This window comes from Myxine glutinosa, chromosome 3, assembly GCF_964187855.1.
Source record: "Myxine glutinosa chromosome 3, kmMyxGlut1.1, whole genome shotgun sequence".
Classification (NCBI taxonomy): domain Eukaryota; kingdom Metazoa; phylum Chordata; class Myxini; order Myxiniformes; family Myxinidae; genus Myxine; species Myxine glutinosa.
In genome coordinates, this window is record NC_136263.1 from 12,478,938 (window position 1) to 12,505,094 (window position 26,157).

Here is a 26,157-nt window from a genome sequence, read left to right on the forward strand (position 1 = left end):
CGAAAGCGCCGAGGAGGAGCGTCTTCAGCGCGTCGTATTTGTCAGCAGCCGGCGGGTGCTGGAGGAGGCTCAAGGCGCGGGCTGCGGTGGCGGAACCGAGCGCCGCCACAACATGGTGGAAGCGGGTGTCGTCCGCGGTGATGCCTCGCAGGGCGAACTGGGAGTCCGCCTGGGCGAACCAAACAGCCGCGTGAGCCTCCCAGAAGGTAGGCAGTTTAAACGTCACTGCCGTATCCATGTCGGTAGGTCACCAATGAAGGAACTTCGCTCCAACGCGAGTCGAAAGAATTGACGCGACCAAAGACGGAATTCGTCCGAGTTGCTTTATTGAAACAAAACAGCTCAGGTATTCTGACAAGCCCGTTTTTCGGGCAACAATATATATACACATTTATGTCGGGAAGTTTGCCCGGCAAAAGCTATACCGGGCATGCCCGGGTATCAAGGGCGAGCCTTGGAAAGGCGAGTCTGGACCTGCCCGGGCGTGTTTGGCTGCGGCCTGGCAAGTCGAGGCTGGGCGTGCCCGGGCGCTCTGGGCGAGCACTGGAAAGGCGATAGCGGGCATGCCCGGACGCTCTGGGCGAGCCCTGGAAAGGCGATAGCGGGCATGCCCGGACGCTCTGGGCGAGCCCTGGAAAGGCGAGAGCGGGCATGCCCGGGAAAGACGAGACCGGGCGTGCCCGGGAGGTTCGGGCGTGCCCGGGAACAGTGAGTCCGGGCATGCCCGGGAGAGGCGCGTCTGGCCGTGTTCTGGCCGGTGCAAGGCGATTATGTACATCCAGCGGTAACCGCTACAAGCTTAAGTTATTTTAAATGTATTTATTCTGAAAATCATTAAGTTCTTCAAGCATATTATAGACTGCCATTTCGTTCTCCAGATCGCCTCGCCGTACCGTCAAACATTCCAATGCGTCGATCGCGTCAACACTGCGCATGCGCAAGTGGTCTAACAGGCCGATGGTCTCCCACGATCTCTTCTCCCAGTCCACCAGATTATCACAGACACTTACAACTTCATGACAAACGAGATAGGATCCAGTCGTAACTAACGAGACCACCCGCAGCTCTCTTGACCTTCCGGTTGCTTCACACGAACCCGACAAAGAACGTCTTCGTTTCAATAAATGACTATATCTAGCCGATTGGATTCATCACGGCACAGCACACAACACTACTCATATCTTTGGAACGGCTGGTTGTATTTGGACAAACTAAACGTAGTTTTGTAGGGGAGAACCGTGTGCGAACGTCACGTGTGCGAACGACCCTCACAGACCCGTATTTCCCGAGATAGCGCGCCGGCCCGGCAACAACAGGCGCGCGCTGTTGTAGGTACCGTTTGAAATTTGAAAAAAAAAAAATTGTTGACGCGCAGGGTCAAAATCGATGCACGCGCTGACCAGAGACCGGAAATATATTTTTCTCGGCCTTACATTCACTCTTTTATTTCTCTTTCCTCTCACCTCCTCAGAAACCTCCAATTAAATATGATAAAGTCTGAAAAGTTAATGGCTCCTAGTTTCCGGCATTATAGGGTGTGAAGAATCTCTGGTGACCTGCCTGTCTCTGTTGCCAATGAGAGAGGGGAGGCTCAGGCAGTAGTAGTATCGGTCCTCTTCAAGACCCTTACCTGGTGAATCAACGTGACTCTTTTTCAATTCATATCACCAACATTCGTGGTCTTTCTTCAAATCTTTCCCCTGTTGAACATCTTCTAGTTCTAGTAAGTTCCTCTCATAATATTTTGCGTCTCTCAGAGACCCAATTGTCACATGACGTTCTTCTTAACTCCTTTAACATTTCGAACTACAACCTTTTCTCAAGAGTCCGCTTCAAAGGAGGAGTGTGTGTCTACTGCAACATCAACCCACCTGCTGTACGCCTTGTGGACCTCGAATCTCCAAACTTCGATATCATCTGGCTTAAGATTTGCTTCCTGACCATCACTGTTTTTCTCTGTTTCACTTACTGCTCTTCCAACTCTACAAACCGTATAACTTTATTTCACCATCCTAATTCTTGCAATGAGGCCATAACATCAGAACACCCTAAAGAAGAATTCCTCTATTTTGGAGACTTCATTGCATACCCCAGGGAGTGGTTGAAATCTTTCCATATGGATGTTGGCGGAGTTGATGCTCTTACGTTTTACATTCTGAATGATTTGGAACAAATTATCACCCATCCTACCCTTATCCCAGATTGTCACGACCACTCTTCCAATACTTTGGATTTGTTGTTCAACTCCAATCCTCTGCATTACAGCTACACAATCTCACCACCAATTGGTTCTTATGACCTCAATCTCGTGAACATCACTTTACCTACCACCACTCGTTATTCTCCGACTGTTCCGACTAAACACCAGTATTGGCATTTTAATAGCGCTGACTGGATTGGCTTAGAAACCCATTTTTCTGACTTTCCCTGGTAAGACTACTGCCTCTCCTCGGGTGATGCCTCTATCACTGCTGAACGTATAGCTGAAGTTTTTGTTGCATGAGTCTATCTCTCCTACCAATTCTTGATTCAATAATCCCTGCTCTGTGGCCATTCGTGCAGGACATGCGGCATATCACACATGGAAAAAAACTCTTCTTCCTCTGACTCACATTCAGCTTTCATATCTGCCAGAAATCATTGCAAACATGTTATTCTTGAGGTGAAGCATTCCTTTATCCAAAAAACATAGGGGCAATACCCCTGGCGCTCACCTGGGAGAATAAACAGCATACTACACTGACTAAAGGTATTTTAAACCAATTTGAATGGTTTATAGAAGATAGGGTAGCATGTACAATCATACGAACATAATCATAAGACTTTAAGCAAACAAACAAAAAATTCCTATTTCGGGGCATTCACTTATTGTATATAGCAAATTCCTATATCCTGTATACCTCCTCAGACCCCAATTTTTCTAATGTCGTGAACAAACTTTGGTACATCATGGTGATTTTTTTTTTTTTTTGGATGCAGGATCGAGGCTCGTGAAAGAGCTAACATTTATCACATAAAAAAATCAAACAGACACACAAAGTGTATAATAAGGGTAGCGGTAGACAAGATGGGGAGAGAAGGGGAAGCACACAAACACAACATTTGAGAGCAGGGACATCGGGAGATCTGTGGGAGGGAGAGGGCTTGGGGGGAGGAGGTGTGGGAAGGGGGGGGGAGGGGAGGGGAGGGAGAAGTATAAAACACAAGGACACTGCAAGGACTTCCAGGAAGGAAGTTGGTATTTCAAAAAAGTGAATCTGGGGTGAAATTAGCAGGGGTAGAAAAGATCAAGGATTTGGATGGGGGAAGATAAGAGAAGGTTGGTTGTGGTCTGGTTCCATTGAAATATTGTGTGTAGTTTCAGAGGAAAAAGCAAATTCCTATTTTGTGAGGTCAAACCTGGATGCACTTTGACACCCGGTAACGCCCTTAGACCCTGATTTTTTTTTTTAATGCCGCGAACAAACTTGAGTCAACAACACAACAAACCAAATATCATTTGTGTCAAATTTGGTCGCATTCTATTCAGCGGTTTTGGAGAAGAAGTTTGAAGTGTTTACGGACGGACTGACAAACTGACGGACTGATGGACGGACGACGCGCCATCGCATAAGCTCCCCTGAACTTCGTTCCAGGTGAGCTAAAAATGTGACGACCTCTCATCTTCTTCCACAAATAGATCTTTCTGTTCCTTCGCTAAAAGTATCTCCAACAATTTCTGTCGCTGTACCTTTCCTCCGCTTTTCCATTCCGATGATACTATCGCTGCCTCTCCAACTGATAAAGCAACACTCTACCTTTAGTCCTTGAGCCAACCGGCCATATTTTGAAGTGAATGCTCCGGCGGGGGGAGTAATTCTCATTATGATTTTCCATTAGACCAATGTCTCAAGTGTCAGAAAAGGTGTGATGGACATCTGAGAACGGTAGCTTAGTGCCCGGATGGACGCCATCTTTGAAACCACCCAGCTCGAAAATGCCCATTTGGTGGGGTACATTGTTGCACGTGTATCTGGACTTCTATACTAGCTATCGATGTGCGGTTGACGACTAAATATACGTCCGATGTGTACCGTCTAAATAAAAAATAATATGAAGCATTTTGTTTTAGATTAATTATTATAAAAATCAATTATCGAAAAAAAATCATATATTTTTCAATATTTTATTATTAGACTTGTACTTTTTTTAGTGAAACAACACTGGTATGATTTTCCAAATTATGCATTGTGCTACACCGTTTATCTGTCTATAAAAATAACTCAAAAACTAAAACATATCATCCACCACGAGTTTACACAAAAAATATATGAAAAGGCATGCACTTTCCACAAACCGAAACTATGTCAGTTGGAATTTCCCGCCGATAATCAACCCACAGAACCCAGTGCCGAAAGTGACGTCAGTCTATTCTATATCTATATTCTATATTCTATATCTCAGTCTGAGATTTGTTGCGGTGACCTGATTAATTTCTGCGGGGGGGGGGGGGGGGGGGTGGGTGGCTTAAGAACTAAAAGTGAACATGTTAGATGGCGCCACATACAAGAAATGATACGATGTATATTCAATTTCATTCGCACTGACTTGTTCTTGAACCCGAGGATTGTTCCAATAGTTGATGTTGCAACAGATATCCTGTCTTCAGATACATTTTCAGTTGATGTTCGTGACTCCATCAAGAAGAATCTGCAGCGCACATTACAAAGAGAGTTTGGAGAATCGCTCATCTTCTTCAATGTGAAACACCGTGTATACTTGATGCCCGATAATCTGACAAAGCGAGAGATTGCTGCAGAGTGCGTAAACCTGAAAGCAGAAGTGAAAGCATTTGAACGAACGGACGGTGAAAGTAACATTGTGCGTGCAGCTACTTCACTGCGACACCAGATCAAAGATGCTCATTACAATGAACGTTGGCCGCCTCAGCCAGCAGAACTCACTTCAGATTACGTGAAGATACCAGATTCTCTTCGTGTATTTCTGCATACTTTGATTTGCGGGAGTGGGGGTAGCTCTGCGCGTGCCGACACACTGGTATGGTCGATGGCTCAAGATATCATCAATGCTGTACACCGGGGTACCATCAGAACATCGAAGCATGTCCTACTTCCGTGGGTCATGAAAACGCTCACCGGTAATACAGAGGTCATCAGAATATTGAATCGACTCGGGCACGGATGTTCGTACACAGTTCTGGAAGAAATCGAGACAGCGCTATGCATAGACAAATTAGCAAGTGTGGAGAAAGATACAGTACCACTTCCGTCACATGTGCACCCTTCGGTCCCGACTGTATTAGCATTCGATAACATCGACAGGCTAGAGGAATCGCTGAGTGGTGGCGGAACATCGCATCGCGTCAACGGTATCATCGTCCAACCGAAGTCGCAGTCGTGTTTGCCGCCCCAACCTCCATCGGCAGTATCCAAAGCAGATAAGAAGCGATCTATCCCGTCATCCAGCGATTTAGTTCCAATATACAGCGGTGGGAAACGGGAGGGCCCACCTGCAATCAAGCCTGCAGATCTTTCTGACACTCTTGCAGGCGCAACATCCCTTGCGCAGCGCCGAAATCACGTATGGATTATGACTCGCATGCTGGAACCATGCGACCAGACAATCAGTTCGTGGACTGGTTTCAACATCATGACTAGAGATCGTGTTCAGGTGACGGAAGATGTAGTTGGCTACCTGCCGACTATAAACGCGCCTGCCACAGATATGGCAACAGTGCAAGAAATCCTCAGAGAAGCTCTGAACATCATGTCATCACTTCAGCTTGAGCGTATACCGGTGGTGCTAGACCAGGCACTATTTGCTAAGGCGACCGAAATAGCATGGAAAGATGTCGATCGATATGGAAGAATCGTGCTCATGATGGGGAACTTCCATACCATCTGTAACTTCATGTCGAGCATTGGGAAAATGTTTGGAGATGCAGGCCTTCGGGATGTAGCTGTTGAGTCAGGAGTAATCGCTGAAGGTTCCATCAACAGGGTTCTGGAAGGCAAGCAATACAACCGTGCTGTGCGACTCCACAAGTTGATGTACGAGGCACTAATGCGCATCATTTGGAAGGGCTTCCAGGTGTGGATAGAAAGCAATCATCCTGACAAGGAACCCCAGATTCGAAGCACTGACCTCAAAATTCGCAGCATCAAGGAGGATGTTTGCCACGAGACTCTCGCTGCTGCTCTCGATGATGATTCATGTGTACAGAGCTTTGACATGTTCGCGAAATACCTACATTTTCTGCGAACCAAACATGGAGACCTGGCTCGCTTCTGGATGATGTATATTGATATGGTAGAGACCCTGCTGGGGTTGATTCGTGCGGATAGAGAAGGCGACTGGATGCTTCACTTGGCTTGTGTCAGAAGAGTGATCCCTTGGTGTTTCGCAATGAACAAGGTGAACTATGCTAGATATCTACCAGTGTACTATGCACAGATGACGCAACTCCACGAAACATGCCCCGAGTTGTACAGGCATTTCAATCAAGGCTACTTCTCCGTACAGCTTAGACCAGGGAATCCATTTGCCAGAATCGCTGTTGATCAGACAACAGAAGAAACAGTAAACAAAGATACGCAAACAGCTGGAGGAACACGAGGTTTTAGTCTTCGACAAGGGGCTGTGTCACGATACTATCTAACTGCAGAAAATCGGGCTACTGCACTGAGGCAACTACGAGAAACTATCCTTGTGAATGGCAGCGACACATCTCACGCCAAGCACCCTGACTTGTCTACTTCTCGCATCAAACGTGATGAGTCTGGCGTCACAGCTATCTGTGATCTACTGGAAAATGACTGGACCAATCCATTCGCCGATGATCCGTCATGTCTTCTCAGTATATCTACCGGAGCGGCTGCGAGGGAGGACGTTTCTAATGACCTACTCAACACCCTGCAAAAGGGGGAAGTGGCGTATCAAAGCTTCCAGAAACGTCTTGAAGAGGGAACAGGCTTTCATGACACATTGAACAAGCTAAACTTGAAGACCTTTGGTAAGATCAAGCAGAAAGTTGTGAAGGGCACAAACAAGGAGATCGTCCTGAGAGCTGACAGACAACTGTTTGCCACCATGATACTCATCGCCAAGACAAGGAACCTCGACATGCAACTTGTCCTTTGTCACCCACTAGGGCCGTTACCATGGTCTTTGGCAAACGTTGATGGGTCAATGAAAAAAACGAACAAAGCTGCACTTGCGAAACACATGGAAGGTCTTGTGGAACCAGCCGAGAACGTTGACAAGCGAAGTGCAACAATAATTGATGCGATGGCTCTCATACAAAAGATGCATGGCGAGAACGACACGTTCGAAGAACTATCTGACCGCATCCTTGCTGCAGCGCTTCACGCTGGTCAAGGCAGTGAGCGCATCGATGTTGTCTTTGACACATACACAGAAGAATCCATCAAAGCAGCTGAGCGTGTGAACCACGGTTCAAATGAAGGCATCAGTTTCAGCGAGATCAGACCCGCACACAAAATCATGAACTGGCGGCGTCTCCTTGCTTGCAGCCAGACAAAGGAGAAACTGGTTGTGTTTCTGACAGAGTCGTGGAAACATGAAACAAATCGCGAAAAGCTAGGCAACAGAACACTGTATGTCACCTATGGTGAAAAATGTCTGGTACTGACCCGCGATAGGTGGAAGTTGGTGCAAGCACTCGAATGTAGCCACGAGGAAGCAGACACGCGTATGTTTCTCCACGCAAAGCACGCCGCTACCCACTACAAGACGATCATCTTAGTGGCAGATGACACCGACGTTCTGATCATCAGTCTTCATCTCAGCAGAACCATCGATAGTCAGCTCTTCATCAGACGAGGAACAAAGGTTCGAGTCAGAATGATCGACGTTGGAAAGTTGGCTGCGGTATTGGGGTCTGGAGTTTGCAGTGCATTGCCAGGGCTTCATGCATGGAGCGGGTGTGACACTGTGAGTGCTCTGGCTAGCCAAGGAAAGATAAAGGCTTTGAAGCTTGTGCAAGCGAATGAGCTGTATCTTCAAGCATTCACAGATCTGGGATCTTCGTGGAATGTACCAACAGACGTCTTCAATAGCATTCAGGCCTTCACGTGTCAGCTGTACGCCAAGAACACGAAGATCGTCGGTGTTAATTCGCTCCGTTATCACATGTTCTGTGCAAAGAAGGGCCAGATCGAATCTGGACAATTGCCGCCTTGTGAAGACTCCTTGATGCAGCATACGCTTAGGGCCAACTATCAGGCGGCTATCTGGCGACGCAGCCTTGAAAACCTACCAGACGTCCCAACACCATCAGCAGGACATGGTTGGGAACTCGATGATGGCGGTTCGCTCACAATCCGATGGATGGCGGGTCTACCAGCTCCAGATGTCGTCTTGAATCTCATCTCATGCACATGCAGAAGGACGTGTCGACCGTCAGATTGCTCCTGTATACTGAATGGGTTGAAGTGCACTGTTGTGTGTAAGCTGCAGGGATGCTCCAACATGGTGCAGGATGATGCTATCGTGGCTCAGGATGCCAATGACTCTGATGGCGACTCTGATGATTAACTTTGTGTGCACTGTATATTGTATAGCATATGTTGTTCTCTATTATAATGCAGGCCAAATTGCCTGAAAATCTTTATAGACAGATAAACGGTTTAGCAAAATGTATGATTTGGAAGATCATACCGGTGTTATTTGACTAAAACATGACATGTTCAATGATACCTCCGCTTGCTTATTAGGAATATACATCGTATGGTGTTAAAATCAGCTCCATACGTCTTTCCAAACTCTAGTAATGAATAATTAATATAATTGGCGGCCATTTTGAAATCCAAGATGGCCACCAAAGTGCAGATTTCCTATGTAACAATTTCCGCCTTCTTATTAGATATCGTATACGGTGTTAAAATCCTCTCCGTACGACATTCCTAACTTGCGTTATCGTCAGAATAGATAATGCCAGCGGCGGCCTAAGTCATTTTATGCCTCTTTACATTTATTTGTTGTAAACTCGTGGTGGATGATATGTTTTAGTTTTTGAGTTATTTTTATAGACAGATAAACGGTGTAGCACAATGCATAATTTGGAAAATCATACCAGTGTTGTTTCACTAAAAAAAGTACAAGTCTAATAATAAAATATTGAAAAATATATGATTTTTTTTCGATAATTGATTTTTATAATAATTAATCTAAAACAAAATGCTTCATATTATTTTTTATTTAGACAGTACACATCGGACGTATATTTAGTCGTCAACCGCACATCGATAGCTAGTATAGAAGTCCAGATACACGTGCAACAATGTACCCCACCAAATGGGCATTTTCGAGCTGGGTGGTTTCAAAGATGGCGTCCATCCGGGCACTAAGCTACCGTTCTCAGATGTCCATCACACCTTTTCTGACACTTGAGACATTGGTCTAATGGAAAATCATAATGAGAATTACTCCCCCCGCCGGAGCATTACTTTTGGTCTGGCTCAAGGACTACTTTGTTTCATCAATGACTTCCTTTCTTCCACATAAAACTAAATGCACATGTATGCTGATCACTCAACATTACATTCCTCCATGTTTTTCACATCTACTCCATCTTCCCTCACTTGATCTATATCAGTTTCATGTCCATTCTACAAACATGAACCAACCTACTTTTGGGCACGTTTATGAACATTTCCTCTCTGCGTACAAATATTACGGAAGTTTTTTTATTATTGGAGCCCGTGCACTGTTTTCTGTGCTTTGATTTATTTATTTTTCCTTCGTTTCCCACTCCATACTCGTTTTAAAACTTTATAAGCTAGAGCATTCATATAACACGTTACCCCACACAGTGTTCAAGTATATACCTAAATTCATATAAAACAAGCATTCTGAGTATTGCGCTGCAATACATGTCCCCTACCGGCAGTCTGTCGTCCGGAAAACTCTTGGGGAAATTACCAAGGGTTATTTATCCACAGGTTCCGAATCGTTCCCAATCGCTAATTACCTCAGGATGGGCTCACCTGTGATTCGCACTCGGGACTTCGATTTATACACCTTGCAGACAGGTCAGCAGAAGCACGACAAAATAAGTTGTTGATAAAGAACCTTTCGAGTCGCTAAATATCAGGAATTTATTATATTTTCCGGTTCACGATCAATGATCGATGTGTATATATATGTTGCTCGGCTTGGCTCCACCCCTCCGGAAAGCACGCGCTGTGTCGCACTGTTGACGTTCGCGAGACGAGGCTGAGGGCGCGTGGTGCGGCTTGAGGAGAACTCGAGAATAAACAAGAGATATCCATTTTTATAATATTTTCGTTTAATTAACGATACCTGCCAAACCACGTGCCCTATCGCAAATTCCAAAAGGACATTTTAGTAGATTGACATGCTGAACAGATCGGTGAAGTTTCCCCTCGATTGGATCAAAAATGAGGGAGGAGCTCGGTTTTAAAAGTTCATGCTTAAAAACGTCATAACTCTGAAATCATGTGACGCATGACGTCATGCTCGTTGACTTTTTGTTCGTCATGGGTATGCGATTCTGCCTGCAAAGTTTGGCCTCGATCTGTTCAGCCGTTGCAGACAAAAAGGGTTTTTCGTGGTTTCACGAAAAACAATATGGCGGCAGAACCACGTGACCTGTGACGTCATAATTACGATTAAAATATTCTTCAGACCGAGTCCCGCCTACGGTGAAAATATGATCTCAATCGGTCCAATTATTGCAGAGAAAATGGTTTTTAAAGGAAATTAAAACTTAAAATGGCACTGAGTTAAGGATCATCATAATTATCAGAATTCCCAAAGTTCAAAGTGCCATAACTTTGTCAAAAATGATCGAAACGTCGTGAAGTTCGAACTTGATCTGTAACTTATCATGAGGAAACCATGTGCCTAGTTTGAAATCATTAGCATTAAGCGTTTAGAAAAAAAGTCCGGAAAAATGTTCTTTGCGTGACGGACTGACGGACTGACGGACTGACGGACGGAGGGACGGAGTGCAAACCTATAGTCCCCTCCGGTGTACACCGGTAGGGGACTAATAAAGATTGTGGAAGTTGTATAAATAAATAAATTCCAGAATTTGAAAGCCTGTTGTTGGTTTAACGCTTAAGGTGAATGGCTTGAGAACTCAGGGTCCTGAGTTCTAGACCCTGTTCATGCTGTTGAATTAACACCAGGTGGGTTTACTCAGCATGTCATCCTTGTACCAGGTGTGTTGGTGAAATAAGTACCAGCTTACTGGTAATGGGGGGCATTGCATCAGCAACACAGCCGCTCCCCCAGAAAATTATGCATCCAAGCAGCCACAGGCTTCATATGAACCACCACCACCTTATTTAACACGTTACATTAATTATTCGTAGCTGTTGTTTGTGTCCTTTACGACATCCTTCAAAACAGTAAGCTTCCTCTTTGGAATGATTTTCAATTTTATTTTACTGCTAGGCAAGCAGACAGAGTAAAAAAAACAAAATCTCGCTCCTCTCTGCAAATGTGTGATCGGAACAAATTCAAGGACAAAGGTTTGTTTTCCTATTCATGTTCCGGTTTGCGTTCAAAATATAACATTCAATGTAAATAAGTTGTTCCTCGATCATAAACTGACGTTTGTGGACAGATGGAAAGATGGACGGACATGAGCCAATTGCTTAACCCTGATGATGCATATGTTGAGGGTGATTGAGAAATCCTTTATTTTCCTTTAAAAAAATGTTTTCAAAAGTTGAGATTGTTTGATTTCACCGACACTAAAGCCTCCGCCTTTGTATTCCCGCATTTCCAGTGATGGATATAACCGACATTGTGCGAGGAATTGTGGAGACTGATGAAGAGAGGCAACATTTCATTCCCTTCCAACCGTAAGTTAGCTTCTCCCATGGGGTATCACAGGGGATTGTTTTCAAACATTTCATCAAATGGCATACTTTTATTAGAGATCCGCTTTGCCTCGCACCTGTGCCTTTGTCCTCAGCAAGTCCTGTCGTACTCTTGTCTACACCCTGAAACCAATACATAGATGGAGCCACTTTCTTACATATCATTTTACTTCCTGTGTATAATGTAAAAAATGTCTGATGGGTGCTCCACAGGTAGGGCATAGCATCACAAAGTGTGCTGTCCTTCGGATGGATATTGTGCTTCTGGCACACAAACGTGCACCTGTACCTCATTTTACACGAGGGTTGCATTTCTAGAAAACATTGTGAATCTCAAATTAGTGTAAAATGAGCCCAGATATCCATCATTAAAGGGGGGTAAATTTACAGAACCATTCAGGCCCACCTCTCCCCAAACCCCAAGATACAGTGTCCCCCACTCCTATCTCACTAAATCACATACAAAACACGAAAATATTGTTTTCCGGAAGCAACTCGATTATACAGCAATTATGCACAAATTTATATATAATAATTTAACAATATAAATAATGATTATTTGCTAATATGTGCTGGCCAAACTAAGACGTGATGATGGAGAGTGGTGGTTGTTGTGGAAAACCAATCAGGTCCACACAACTTTAGTCCAACTGGTGGTTTAATTCCATTTAGATCATGACATCATCCTGTAATGCAGGAAATGCAATAAGCATAAGAAGTGGCATCACATGGGACCATTCATAACATTCAATGCAAGCAAGCTGGATATTCTATGCTGGCGTACCGTTAGCGAGTCTACCAGATGTAACGTGTCACAGGAGAAGTCTCGGAGCACCGTCCGCAGCAGCAGGTCTTATAGTCGCGCCCCTAGCGGTGTCAACGAGCAGCGAGCATCACCCCGGGTTCAGTACGAATACGATTTCACTACATTCTCCCCCCCCCCCCCCCCCCCCGTTAGAATTATACGGTAGAGCGGCTAGAAGCGAGCGAGCGTCAGCACAAACAGGGTGCGGAACAGGGTATCAGTCGACCCAACCGTATCGGGCCGGGCGGCGAATTTCTCTGCCAGCACGTGTCCGAAATTCCCCAGGTACGGCATCACGTATCCCAGTGTCCCCGGCGTCGGAGGCGCCACCAGGGTCGGGTGACGAAGGGGGTAACGCCAAGTCGTCGGGCCCTGGTAGACTCGGTGAGGGGAGGGTCGGTAGACTTTCGGCGATGGGAGCATCGGGAGAGTCCATAGTCTCATAGATGGGTTCGATTGGTTCGTCCGATTCCCTACTCGGGTCGTTGACACCGCTAGGGGCGCGTGCGATCATAGGTGTTCGATTGCATCCGCGCTTCGGTGTATACTTTCCCTTGCTCGAGAGCCGTAGCGAAGGTCAGGTCGGTCTTCTCCAGGAGCTTGAGCCTTAGTTCCTGGGAGGAGACCCCTGCAATATAGGCGTCTAAAAGAAGATCATCCTGAGACTGCGCGGGAGTCCGTGGCTCCCTGATGCTGTCCAGCAAGAGCTGCCGGGGCTCCTGGGCGTAGTGGTCCATCGGCTCGTTGGGTTGCTGACGTTGCGTTAGCAGCAAATATCATGCATACACCGGGCTCTTTTCCTTTATGTACAGCCGTTTGAGCTCCGCGATCGAGAGGTCGTACGTCGCGAATTGAGCGATGGAATTGTACACCTTGTAGTCGATTTTTGAATGAAGCGTTGCTAGCTTCGCGGCAGCCGTCGGCTCGGTCTCAGGCTCCTCGAAATGATGCTCCAACGTTCTGAGCCAGTGCTTCAGTTGCAATCCACCATCCAGGGCTTGCGGGTCGGCGCAGAATATGGCAACCGCCAGCGTCTTGTTGCCCGCCGCCATGTCGGTAGACTAAATGGAATTAAGTGTTGTGGAAAACCAATCAGGTCCACACAACTTTAGTCCAACTGGTGGTTTAATTCCATTTAGATCATGACATCATCCTGTAATGCAGGAAATGCAATAAGCATAAGAAGTGGCATCACATGGGACCATTCATAACATTCAATGCAAGCAAGCTTGATATTCTATGCTGGCGTACCGTTAGCGAGTCTACCAGATGTAACGTGTCACAGGAGAAGTCTCGGAGCACCGTCCGCAGCAGCAGGTCTTATAGTCGCGCCCCTAGCGGTGTCAACGAGCAGCGAGCATCACCCCGGGTTCAGTACGAATACGATTTCACTACAGTGGTTATAAGGGTCAGCGTCCAACTCACTGGCAGCGGAACATTGAGTGGCGATACCTTCACTGGGCTTTCATGGCCAGTGAGCATCAGGTGGGCTAGCAGGAGTTACGGAACGATCACGGGAAGGCACATTAGCAGATGTGAGGAGGTGTTGGGGCCAGTTGTTCTTGGACTGCAGGCTCTTTTCCAACTTTTGCAACACCTTTTTCCAATTTATTTTCAACTCCAATTGTGCCCTCGTCATGGAGGTTGTATCACCCAACGCAAGTCGGGTGCCAAATCTTCCCCATTCTTCCCTGCTGACCGGATTCGTCAGGGCATCGTGATCATGGTCAGAGTGTCGATCGGTCCCTACGGACAGGGAGGCCCTTTCCCCTATTCTCTCTCTCTCTCTCTCTCTCTCTCCCTCTCTCCCTCTCTCCCTCTCTCTCTCTCCCTCTCTCTCTCTCCCCCTCTCCACCCCCCCCCCTCTCTCTCTCTCTCTCTCTCTCTCTCTCTCTCTCTCTCTCTCTCTCTCTAACTCAGTCGTGACCCTGACTTTCTGAAGGCGGGGCGTACACCATCCTGGATGTGGGGGATCTCTGGGTGGCCCCTGCGAGATTGATTGGTTGTCTTTGTGATGCGGGCTTGTTCGAGAGAACTGTCCGGGGCTATACAACAACAACAACTCCAATTGTGCATGAGTGAACCCCAAAACGTGCATTTTGAAATTTTGTTGTTGAAACAAATTCAGTGTCTTTCGGTGAAGTTGGCGAGTTATTTCCATCAGTCCTGAACAAATTCTCGAAATCACTGCCCCTGTATCCAGTTCCAGTCGACCACCAGGCCAATTCAGCCAGTTTGTGAAAATATTTGAGCCAATCTTGCATGCTCCGACCTTCCAAACCTAACTTTATGGGACACGGCGTAATGAAGAGGACGAGGAAGCGGAGGAAGAATAATGAAATGGGTTGTGCTGTGAAAGCCTCAGCAAGGATAAGTTCAGTGAATATCACTTTGCATCTCTGTCACATAGACGAGCATTTTGAGGATAAAATACAAGTTACAGGTGGTTGCTTGCATGTTTGATGCCAAGTTGATGGTGTAAGTTGCTGAATGCCTCAACTCTGTGTTTGCCTCTAAATCTTGTGTCCCAAACCCATCCCTCTCTGTACCCACCATACCCAGTCGTACCCAGCTGCTCCTGGACTCCATGTCCTTTCCTCCTGACAAGGTGGAAAGGTTTCTGTCAACCCTCGACTCTGATTCTGCAACTGGACCTGATGGCATCAGCCCACGGGTCCTAAAATCCTGTTATTCCACTCTTTCACTCCCTCTCTCTGTTCTCTTCACCCTCTCTTTTGCTCAAGGTCAACTGCCATCTGCTTGGAAATTAGCCAACATCACCGCTTTGCACAAAAAAGGTGCAAAAACAGATCCTAGCAACTACAGACCAATCAGCCTTCTCCCAATTATCAGCAAAGTCATGGAATCCATCATTGCTTCGGATATGAAATCTTTCCTCTTCTCCAATGGCTTGATCTCTGATCATCAATTTGGTTTCCAACCAGGTCACTCGACTCTGTACATGCTGCTTCTGCTGTCTCAACAATGGATGGAGGTCCTCAATGCCAAACAGGAAATTAGAGCTGTCTCCCTCGACATATCACGTGCCTTCGATACGGTCTGGCACCCCGCTCTGCTCACCAAACTCTCCTCTTTGGTATCCATGGAAATCTCCACGCTTGGCTGGCGGACTTCCTCTCTAGTCGTAGTCAACGTGTGGCCCTGAATGGGTTTCTCTCATCTCCTCTTCCTGTTCAGGCTGGAGTTCCCCAAGGCAGTGTTCTGGGCCCTGTGCTTTTTCTGGTCTTCATCAATGATCTCTCTGACTCTCTTGAAAATCCTCTCTATCTCTTTGCTGATGACTCCACTCTCTGCCGCTCCATTCCTCATCCCTCAGATCGGCAGTCTGCAGCCTCCTCACTCTCTGCAGACCTGGACAAAATCACAGACTGGGCAAACAAGTGGAACATGTCTTTCAATCCTGACAAATCTCACACTCTTACGATGTCTCTCCGAAAAGACCGACTGGACAACCCTCCCATCTACTTTCTGAATAATCCTCTCCAAGAAGTTCTGTCACTCCAGCTTTTGGGTCTCACTATCTGCCATGATCTTTCCTGGGAAAACCACATTTCCAAGCTGGCCTCCAAAACCAGTCGCCGACTGGGCATCCTCCGTTGTGCGAAGTCCTTCCTTGGCACACCTGAGCTCCTCACCACATACAAGGCTTTCATCCGCAGCTCAATGGAATACTGCTCTCCCCTCTGGGCTGGTGCTCCTGCCTCGCACCTAGCTCGTCTTCACGCTGTTGAAACCAAAGCGTTCAGAATCTTTGGAATCTACTGCAATGACGCTATCTCCGGGGGCCTTTCACTTAATCACCGCAGGCAGGTTGGTGGTCTTTCCGTCTCTACCGACTCCTCTCCGGCCTTGCTCCCCCAGCTCTCTCTGGGCTCTGTTCCCCAAATATTCCTGCAGGTCGCACAAGATCTGCCTGCAGCCCTCTTATGGTTAAACTGCCAAAATCAAGACTCTCTGCTCACCTTCACTCCTTCATTCCTCTTTTCTCCCGCCTCTGGAACAAACTCCCTCACTCTCTTCAATCCCACTCCTCCCTCCAAGTCTATAAAACGGCTGTTCACCACCATCTCTTATCTTCCCCAATCCAAAACCTTGATCTTTTCTACCCCCGCTAATTTCACCCCAAATCCACTTTTTTGAGGTGACTTTTGACTTCTTTCCTGGAAGTCCTTAACCTTCCTCCTTCATGATGTCTCTGATTCCTTGGTATCTCTCCCAGGTTACTCCCTCCTCCGGTATGATAGACCTGAGCCTCGTCCTGGAGGTGGGGTTGCTATCTTTATAAAAAACTCTCTTCCTCACTCGCCCTGCACTGCCCTCTCTCCACCTCACCCCCAGGAATACCTTTGGCTAAGGCTTCCCCTTCGCTCCCACCTTTTGTTCATATGCGTGTTGTACCGTCCACCAAACAGTGATGACTCCATCTACATCTCGCTGTCTGATAATATGGACCAACTTCTATCTACCCATCCCAACTCTCTCTTCCTCATATGTGGTGATTTCAACTGTCACCATGCCAGTTGGCTGGGGGTGGGTACCTCTCTCACCAGCCATGGCTCTTCAGCAAAGGACTTCTGTGACTCACTGGGACTGACACAATCTGTCAATTTCCCAACCCGGATCTCAGTCAACGGAGAATCTTCTCTTCTGGACTTGGTTATGACTACCTTCCCTGAAAATGTCTGCTGCTCTTCTTCTGCTCCAATCGGCTCTTCTGATCATGTGCTTGTTAAAGTGGACATCTCTCTGACCATTTTCAGAGAGCCTCCTCAGCGTCGACGAGTCTGGCATTTCACTCAGGCCAACTGGCACGGTCTTCAAGCAGCCATCAATCATCTGGACTGGTCTCCCATCTCTACTGCCTCTGACATCAACTCATCCTGGGAATTCTTCCAAAGTAAATTGCTCTCTCTCATGCACAGATTTATCCCTTCTCGTCTTCAGTTGTCATACCCTTCCTCCCGTCCATGGTACACGGAATCTTGTGGTGAGGCTATTGCCCAGAAACAACTTGCTTTCGTCTCCTGGAAAGCAAATCCAACGGAAGGAAATCTCATTTCTTTTCACAAAGCCCGAACAAGTGTGTGTCCACCCTCAGGAGAGCCAGGAAACAATATCTCTCCGTCCTCAGGACCGAACTCTCTTATCTGTCTCCCTCTTCCAAATCCTGGTGGCGTCTGGTAAAATCTGTTTCTGGTGTTTGTTCCCCCTCCATCCCCTCCCTCACCTTAAATGGCCACACGGCTGACTCCGCACGTGAAAAAGCCGAATGCCTCAACTCTGTGTTTGCCTCTAAATCTTGTGTCCCAAACCCATCCCTCTCTGTACCCACCGTACCCAGCTGCTCCTGGACTCTGTGTCCTTTCCTCCTGACAAGGTGGAAAAGTTTCTGTCAACCCTCGACTCTGATTCTGCAACTGGACCTGACGGCATCAGCCCACGGGTCCTAAAATCATGTTCTTCCGCTCTTTCACTCCCTCTCTCTGTTCTCTTCACCCTCTCTTTTGCTCAAGGTCATCTTCCATCTGCTTGGAAATCTGCCAACATCACCGCTTTGCACAAAAAAGGTGCAAAAACAGATCCCAGCAACTACAGACCAATCAGCCTTCTCCCAATTATCAGCAAAGTCATGGAATCCATCATTGCTTCCGATATGAAATCTTTCCTCTTCTCCAATGGCTTGATCTCTGATCATCAATTTGGTTTCAGACCTGGACACTCCACTCTGGACATGCTGCTTCTGCTTTCTCAACAATGGATGGAGGTCCTCAATGCCAAACAGGAAATTAGAGCAGTCTCCCTTGACATATCACGTGCCTTCGATACAGTCTGGCACCCCGCTCTGCTCACCAAACTCTCCTCTTTTGGTATCCATGGAAATCTCCACGCATGGCTGGCGGACTTCCTCTCTAGTCGTAGTCAACGTGTGGCCCTGAATGGGTTTCTCTCATCTCCTCTTCCTGTTCAGGCTGGAGTTCCCCAAGGCAGTGTTCTGGGCCCTGTGCTTTTTCTGGTCTTCATCAATGATCTCTCTGACTCTCTTGAAAATCCTCACTATCTCTTTGCTGACGACTCTACTCTCTGTCGCTCCATTCTTCATCCCTCAGATCGGCAGTCTGCAGCCTCCTCACTCTCTGCAGACCTTGACAAAATCACAGACTGGGCAAACAAGTGGAACATGTCTTTCAATCCTGACAAATCTCACACTCTTACGATGTCTCTCCGAAAAGACCGACTGGACAACCCTCCCATCCACTTTCTGAATAATCCTCTCCAAGAAGTTCTGTCACTTAAGATTTTGGGTCTCACTATCTGCCATGATCTTTCCTGGAAAAACCACATTTCAAATCTGGCCTCCAAAGCCAGTCACCGACTGGGCATCCTCCGTCGTGTGAAGTCCTTCCTTGGCACACCTGAGCTCCTCACCACATACAAGGCTTTCATCCGCAGCTCAATGGAATACTGCTCTCCCCTCTGGGCTGGTGCTCCTGCCTCACACCTAGCTCGCCTTCGCGCTGTTGAAACCAAAGCATTCAGAATCATTGGAATCTCCCGTGATGAAGCCAACTCCAAGGGCCTCTCACTCACTCACCGCAGGCAGGTTGGTGGTCTTTCCGTCTTCTACCGACTCCTCTCTGGCCTTGCCCCCCCAGCTCTCTCTGGGCTCTGTCCCGCAAATATTCCTACAGGTCGCACAAGATCTGCCTGCAACCCTCTTTTGGTTAAACTGCCAAACTCAAGACTCTCTGCTCACCTTCACTCCTTCATTCCTCCTTTTCTCCACCTCTGGAACAAACTCCCTCACTCTCTTCAATCCCACTCCACTCTCCAAGTCTTTAAAACAGCTGTTCACCACCATCTCTTATCTTCCCCCATCCAAAACCTTGATCTTTTCTACCCCCGCTAATTTCACCCCAATTCCACTTTTTGAAATACCAACTTCTGTCCTGGAAGTCCTTGGTGTCGTTGTGCTTTATACTTCTCCCTCCCCCCCCCCCCCCTTCCCATGCCTCCTCCCCCCGGGCCCTCTCCCTTCCACACATTTCCCTGCTCTCGGATGTTGTGTTTGTGTGCTTCCCCTTTTCTCCCCATCTTGTCTTCCGCTCCCTCTTTTTGTGTATTTTGTTTGTCTGGTCGATTTGTTTGTGAAGTAAATGTTTGCTCTTTCACGAGCCTCGATTCAGCATACAAAAAAAAAAGAAAAAAAAGAAGTCCTTGGTGTCCTTTCGTTTTATACCTATCCTGCCTCCCCCCAGGCCCTCTCCTTCCAAAAACATCTCCCGATGTCCCTGCTCTCAAATGTTGTGTTTGTGTGCTTCCTCCCCTTCTCTCCCCATCTTGTCGACCGTTCCCCTTTTTATATACTTTGTTTGCTTGTTTGTTTGATTTGTTTGTTTGATAAATGTTATCTCTTTCACGAGCCTCGACTTTGTATACAAAAAAAAAAAAAAAAAAAAAAAGTTCTAACCTGCGATTTCACATCTGTCACCCCCTCTCCTTTTCATACAGTATAACATCCGAGTCAGATTGCCTACATAATGTAATCCAGCGAGCCGTTGCAGCCAAGGATATCAACCACAAAGGTCAAGGTGAGGCTCGAGAGGCCATGGCCGTTTCCATCGCTCATTTTAGTTGTGAGAAAGGACAACGACACCAACACATACAAATTCTGAGCGTTCACTGAAAGACATGATATGCATATATGGGATAACCTTTGCACAGTTGTATATGGGGACGAATGGTGTGGACAAACAGAACGATCATGGAAATCTTTCCAAGGTGCGAAGAAAATCAAAGAAAATTGCAATTGCTGCTTGCAACTTTTTAAACGAAACTAAATGTGGTAATTTTCATCATTGACATTGTGGTTGTGTGTGGGAAGGTAAATTACCGTTCTGTAATGCCATATTCTTCAGTCGAAGGGATGGTTGAGGTGCCCTCGATTGATACATTTAATTAACACCAATTATAAGCAATTATAATTTTAGCTCTTACACGAGCCTCGATCTTGTATACCAAAAAAATAAATAAAATAAAATAAAAATAAAATAATTTAAAAAGTCTGGTGTTGGCTTAACGGTTAAGGTGGCTTGCTTAGGATCCTCAGGTCTTGACTTGAGTTCAAGCCCCTGTCGTGCTGTTGAATTAACACCAGGGGGGTTGACCGAGCCTGCCATCCTTCCGAGGTTGGCAAAATGAGCACCAGATTACTAGTAAGGGGGCATCGCATCAGCGGCACAGCCGGAAAATGATGCAGCCAATCAACCACAGGCTGTATACAAATAAATAAATGAAACACCTAATATCATAATATGTATTTACAGCTCTGGCACAACAATATAGGATTTATGGTGCCACACAACCTCCATTTCTTGATTTGCAATTAGTCGCACTTAATCGGTGATTATGCCTGCTTGTGGAGTTTTTAATGTGCATGAGTCTCACTTATACAGCTGATTCATAAATTATCGGTTTTGATTGTTTGTCCTTCTGGTCTAGCTATCATCACGTTATATCCACCATTCTTCATGTTCATATCTATTATTTTATTTTAATATTATTTAAGAAAGAAAAGCATTGCCAAGTTCTGAGCCTCACTGTCATACGTACGGCATCAATTCGTCTCGGTACGCTCTCAATGTCCGTAAACACCAACTTTGGGAGGTGAAGGCAAATTGGCTGTTTAATCTAACACAATGTGCAAATACTCATTGAGTGTACAGGTTTGTTTATTAGGTACAGGACATCACTGCAATTTATACGAATTATACAAGGACGTCAGTATGCAATGAGCCAAACCCACCAGGACAGTATCTGGAATTTGAAAATATGGTCATCACTGGCTTTGTTGTTAGATGGGAATGTCAAACGGGCCCTTTGAAAAGGGCAAAGACAGCAAAATTTCTGTCTTTCGCAACTTGGTGCCATCTTTTAGCCAGATTCGGCTGATACTTTGGAGACCGAAGGGTACAAATGCTATATGTATTATGTAAAAAGATTGTTTTTGGAACCGGGCTTCGGGGTTCACCATTAGTGGGACTTCTCGGACACCTCTCGAACTTCTGAGCCTCCCTTTAGGCCAGCGCAACACAGATAAGTCTGTGGCCCGTCAGGTTGGCAAGCAATTATGGATGCCAATTGATACCGCCAAACCTGGCAGGGTCCTTTCTCTTTTGCAAACGCGTTACCTTTCTGTTAGATTGGTGATGCCAATTGAGGCACGTACCCTAAGTGTGCGCTCGTGTATTTATTATGTATGGCCAAGTGGAACCGTTAAGTATGCACTGGCTAATTTATGGAGCCAATCATTGGGGTAGAACCTCTAGTCTATCTAATCTAAGTCTATCTAGTTCTATGGTTCCCAACCTGGGGGCCATGATGTATTTCTCGGGGGGGGGGGGGGGGGGGGGGACGACATGGGGTAATTTGAACCATACTAAAAATTAAATATTGTTTTTTGTTTTTTTTGAGATTGTTTTGACTTTGATATTGTTTTGTTTTTTTCCTATTGCAGATTTGACGTTATGGCTTCTGGGAGTAAAAAAAGAAAGTATCTTGACGAATACATAAAACTTGGATTCACGTCCATTACCATGTCTGGCCAAGAGAAACCACAATGTGTGCTGTGTCACAAGGTTTTGAGTACTGAATCCATGAGGCCATCCAAGTTGAAGTTGCACCTCGGGACGCACAACATGCAAAGCAGGATCCAGAATTTTTCAAGCAGCATGAAAGAAATTTAAAGCAACAGAAATTGGATGAGGGAGGAGCTTTTCAATAACAAAATGTAGCAACTCTCCAGGCATCTTATGAAGTTTCTCTTGAAATTGCAAAGAAGAAAAAACCCCACTCGATTGGGAAGACACTCATCAAGCCTTGTACCCTCCTCATTGTCGAACGGGTTCTCGGCAAGGCAGAGGCTCGCAAAGTTGAACAGGTGTCTTTATTGAATAACACAGTGCAGCGTCGTATCCATGACATGTCGGAAGATGTGAAACAACAGATCATCAATGAGATTAAGGCGGCGCCTTTCGGCTTGTTTTCTTTTCAACTTGATGAATCGACCGATGTTAGTTCCTGCTCCCAGCTACTGGCATTCGTTCGCTATGTCAAGGCAGATGATATCAAGGAAGAATTCTTGTTCTGCAGTGCCCTGGAAACAACGACAAAAGCTAACGACGTCATGGAAAAAATGAAGTTGTTTTTCGATGCGGGAGGAATTCAGTGGGAGAATGTATGCGGTGTCTGTACTGACGGTGCTCCTACCATGCATGGTTCCAAATCCGGATTCCAAGCAAAAGTGAAGATGCTGGCCCCACAAGCGAAAGGAACCCATTGTATGATTCATCGCTACGCCCTGGCTTGTAAGACTCTCCCTCTCTCATTGAAAAAAGTTCTTGAAGTCGTCATCAAGATTGTTAACTACATCCAGGCAGGGGCTCTCAACACCCGAATGTTCAAGGAGCTGTGCAAAGACATGAACGTGGAACATGAAACGTTGCTGTACTATACTGCTGTACACTGGCTTTCGAAAGGGAATGTTCTGAACCACGTCTTTGAACTTCGTGCGGAAGTCAAACATTTCTTGAATCTTTAAGGGAAACATGACCTCCTGCAGCATTACGACGAATAATTGTGGAACGAATGACTTGCTTATCTTGCTGACATTTTCGAGCAGCAGAACCAGCTGAACCTCAAGCTCCAAGGAAGAGCGACGAATATTATTCTTTTCCACGATCATCTCAGAGGATTTGTTGCCAAGCTCCAAAACTGGTGCAGGAAAGTGAACACAGGAAACATTGCTATGTTCAAAAGAATGTCTGAATTGCAAGACAGCATGGGAAAAGAGCTTGATCCCATACTGAAAAATGACATTCTTGAGCATCTGCAGTCACTGCAGCTAGAATTTCATAAGTATTTTCCTGATTTAGATGACAATGAGGCAAAAATTGTGAGGAATCCTTTTTCCGTCAACCTTTGCGTGGAGAGCATGCCGGAGGCAATGCAAGATGAATTCCTGGATCTCCGAAACGATTCATTTGCCAAAGACGCATTCGAAGAGAAGAGCTTGACGGGGTTTTGGGTGGGAATGGGTCGCTACCCTAATATCAGCCAGATAGCTATCCGGGTGCTTCTGCCATTCTCGTCTTCCTATCTCTGCGAAGCGGGGTTTTCCACACTGTTGAATATCAAATCGAAACAGCGTAATCGGCTCCACGTGGAAGATGACCTCCACTGTGCCCTGACTGTGACTCAACCACAGATACCCCAATTGGTAGCTAAAATGCAATCTCAGCCATCCCACTGAGTCTTTAATTCACTTTTATGGCACATGCACCGCGTCCCTAGTTTTGATTACCTGAGTTGTTGTCGAATTGAGTCTCTTTTTGTGAGATTATAACACACTGCGTTAAATGCAGACACAACAGAGGTTTTTAGTTTTCACATATTCTTGACTTGGAACCTTTTCATACTGTTTTCTTGTGTGACAGTTCTATTTTATGATGTCCATAGTGTTGCTACTGATAATATTAAAATCTCATATCAACCATGCATCATTCGAGCGAAGTTGCTTTGTTTGCTTCTTCCAAAAATGATGTACAGTCACGTGAAAAAGTAAGTACACCCCATGTAAAGTTTTGACTTTTTCAACATATTTCAACATACAACTATTTGATCTTCATTTCAACAATATTGATAGATAAAGGTGATATAATATAACAAATATCATGAAACATTTACATTTTGTAGTCCATTGTATAATTTAAATAAACTTAAATGCAAATTTCGCATGTGGAAAAAGTAAGTACACCCCTACATTTATCACTACTTCAAATACCTAAAATTAGAATCAGGTGCACCAGCTCAGGTCCAAATGATTAGAACATCGTTAGAGAGGATCTTGGAGGAACCTGTCTTATTTAAACATCAGACATTTAGTTTGGTTTGCTCTTTGTTGTTGAAATGTGCGGCGTCACCATGCCTAAATCAAAAGAGCTCTCTGAGGCCTTCAGAAAGAAGGTTATAGATGCCCACGAGTCTGGGAAGGAATTTAAAAAGATCTCCAAACAATTTGAAATCAATCATTCGACTGTCCGGAAGATCATCTACAAGTGGAGAAGATTCCAAACAACTGCCAACTTGTTCAGGCCAGGCTGCCACAGGAAGTTCAGCCTGAGAGCAGACCGCAAGATGCAGAAAGAAGTCTCTAAGATCCCCAGAATGTCATTACGGGACCTACAGGTAGCTCTTGCCACTGTTGATGTCAAAGTGCACGAGTCTACCATTAGAAAGAGGCTGCACAAATTTGATCTACATGGGAGATGTGCCAGGAGGAAACCTTTTCTGTCCAGAAAGAACATCAGGGCAAGACTAAAGTTTGCCAATGAACACCGAGGCAAAGACCAGCACTTCTGGAACAATGTGCTCTGGACAGATGAGTCAAAGGTAGAGCTATTTGGCCACAGTACCAGAAGACATGTTTGGCGAAAACCAAAGATAGCATTTGACCACAAGAACCTGATACCAACTGTAAAGCATGGTCGTGGAAATATTATGGTTTGGGGCAGCTTTGCTGCATCAGGGCCTGGGCAGCTCACTATCATAGAATCCACGATAAATTCTTCATTGTACCAGAGGGTGCTTGAGGATAATGTGAGGCCATCTGTCGGAAAGTTGAAGCTCAACCGAAGGTGGACCTTGCAACATGACAATGACCCTAAAAATACTAGTAAATCCACCAAGGAATGGCTTAAATGAAAGAAATGGAGGGTTCTGGAATGGCCAAGTCAAAGCCGGGATCTAAATCCCATCGAGATGTTGTGGGGGGATTTGAAACGAGCTGTGCATGCAAGAAACCCCACAAACATCGCACAGCTGAAAGAATTCTGCATGGAGGAGTGGGCAAAAATTTCTCCCAGTCGATGTCAGAGACTGATAGACAGTTATAAGAAACGCCTACTTGAGGTTGTTTCTGCCAAAGGGGGCAATACCACCTATTAGAGCCAAGGGTGTACTTACTTTTCCCACATGCGAAATTTGCATTTATGTTTATTTAAATTATACAATGGACTACAAAATGTAAATGTTTCATGATATTTGTTGTATTATATCACCTTTATCTATCAATATTGTTGAAATGAAGATCAAATAGCTGTATGTTGAAATATGTTGAAAAAGTCAAAACTTTACATGGGGTGTACTTACTTTTTCACGTGACTGTAGTTGGGAGCCAGTAAGGAACAGAAAAAAACTATGGAGCTAAATGTTGATGTTGGCTACTTGGAATTCCTTATTTTCTGTGTAATAATTTACCAATCTTACACAAACAAAATAGCCAATTAAAGGAAAAAACACCTCTCAGAATGCACCACAGAGCATCTAGAAATCAAAAATTTCTGGGGGAAATGCCCCCAGACCCCCCTGGGCCTGCTTACACACGCTCCACCGCTCGACCCT

The 26,157-nt window shown here is 45.7% G+C and overlaps 1 protein-coding gene across 1 annotated transcript in view; it reads left to right on the forward strand.

Moving 5' to 3' along the window:
• LOC137423806 (dedicator of cytokinesis protein 1) overlaps nucleotides 1–26,157 on the forward strand; it is a 968,048-nt gene that overhangs the window by 74,596 nt on the left and 867,295 nt on the right. The window contains exons 11-12 of the mRNA XM_078773719.1: nucleotides 11,780–11,855; nucleotides 20,209–20,288. Of these exons, the coding sequence (XP_078629845.1) occupies nucleotides 11,780–11,855; nucleotides 20,209–20,288 (156 nt within the window). The remainder of the gene's footprint in view (nucleotides 1–11,779; nucleotides 11,856–20,208; nucleotides 20,289–26,157) is intronic.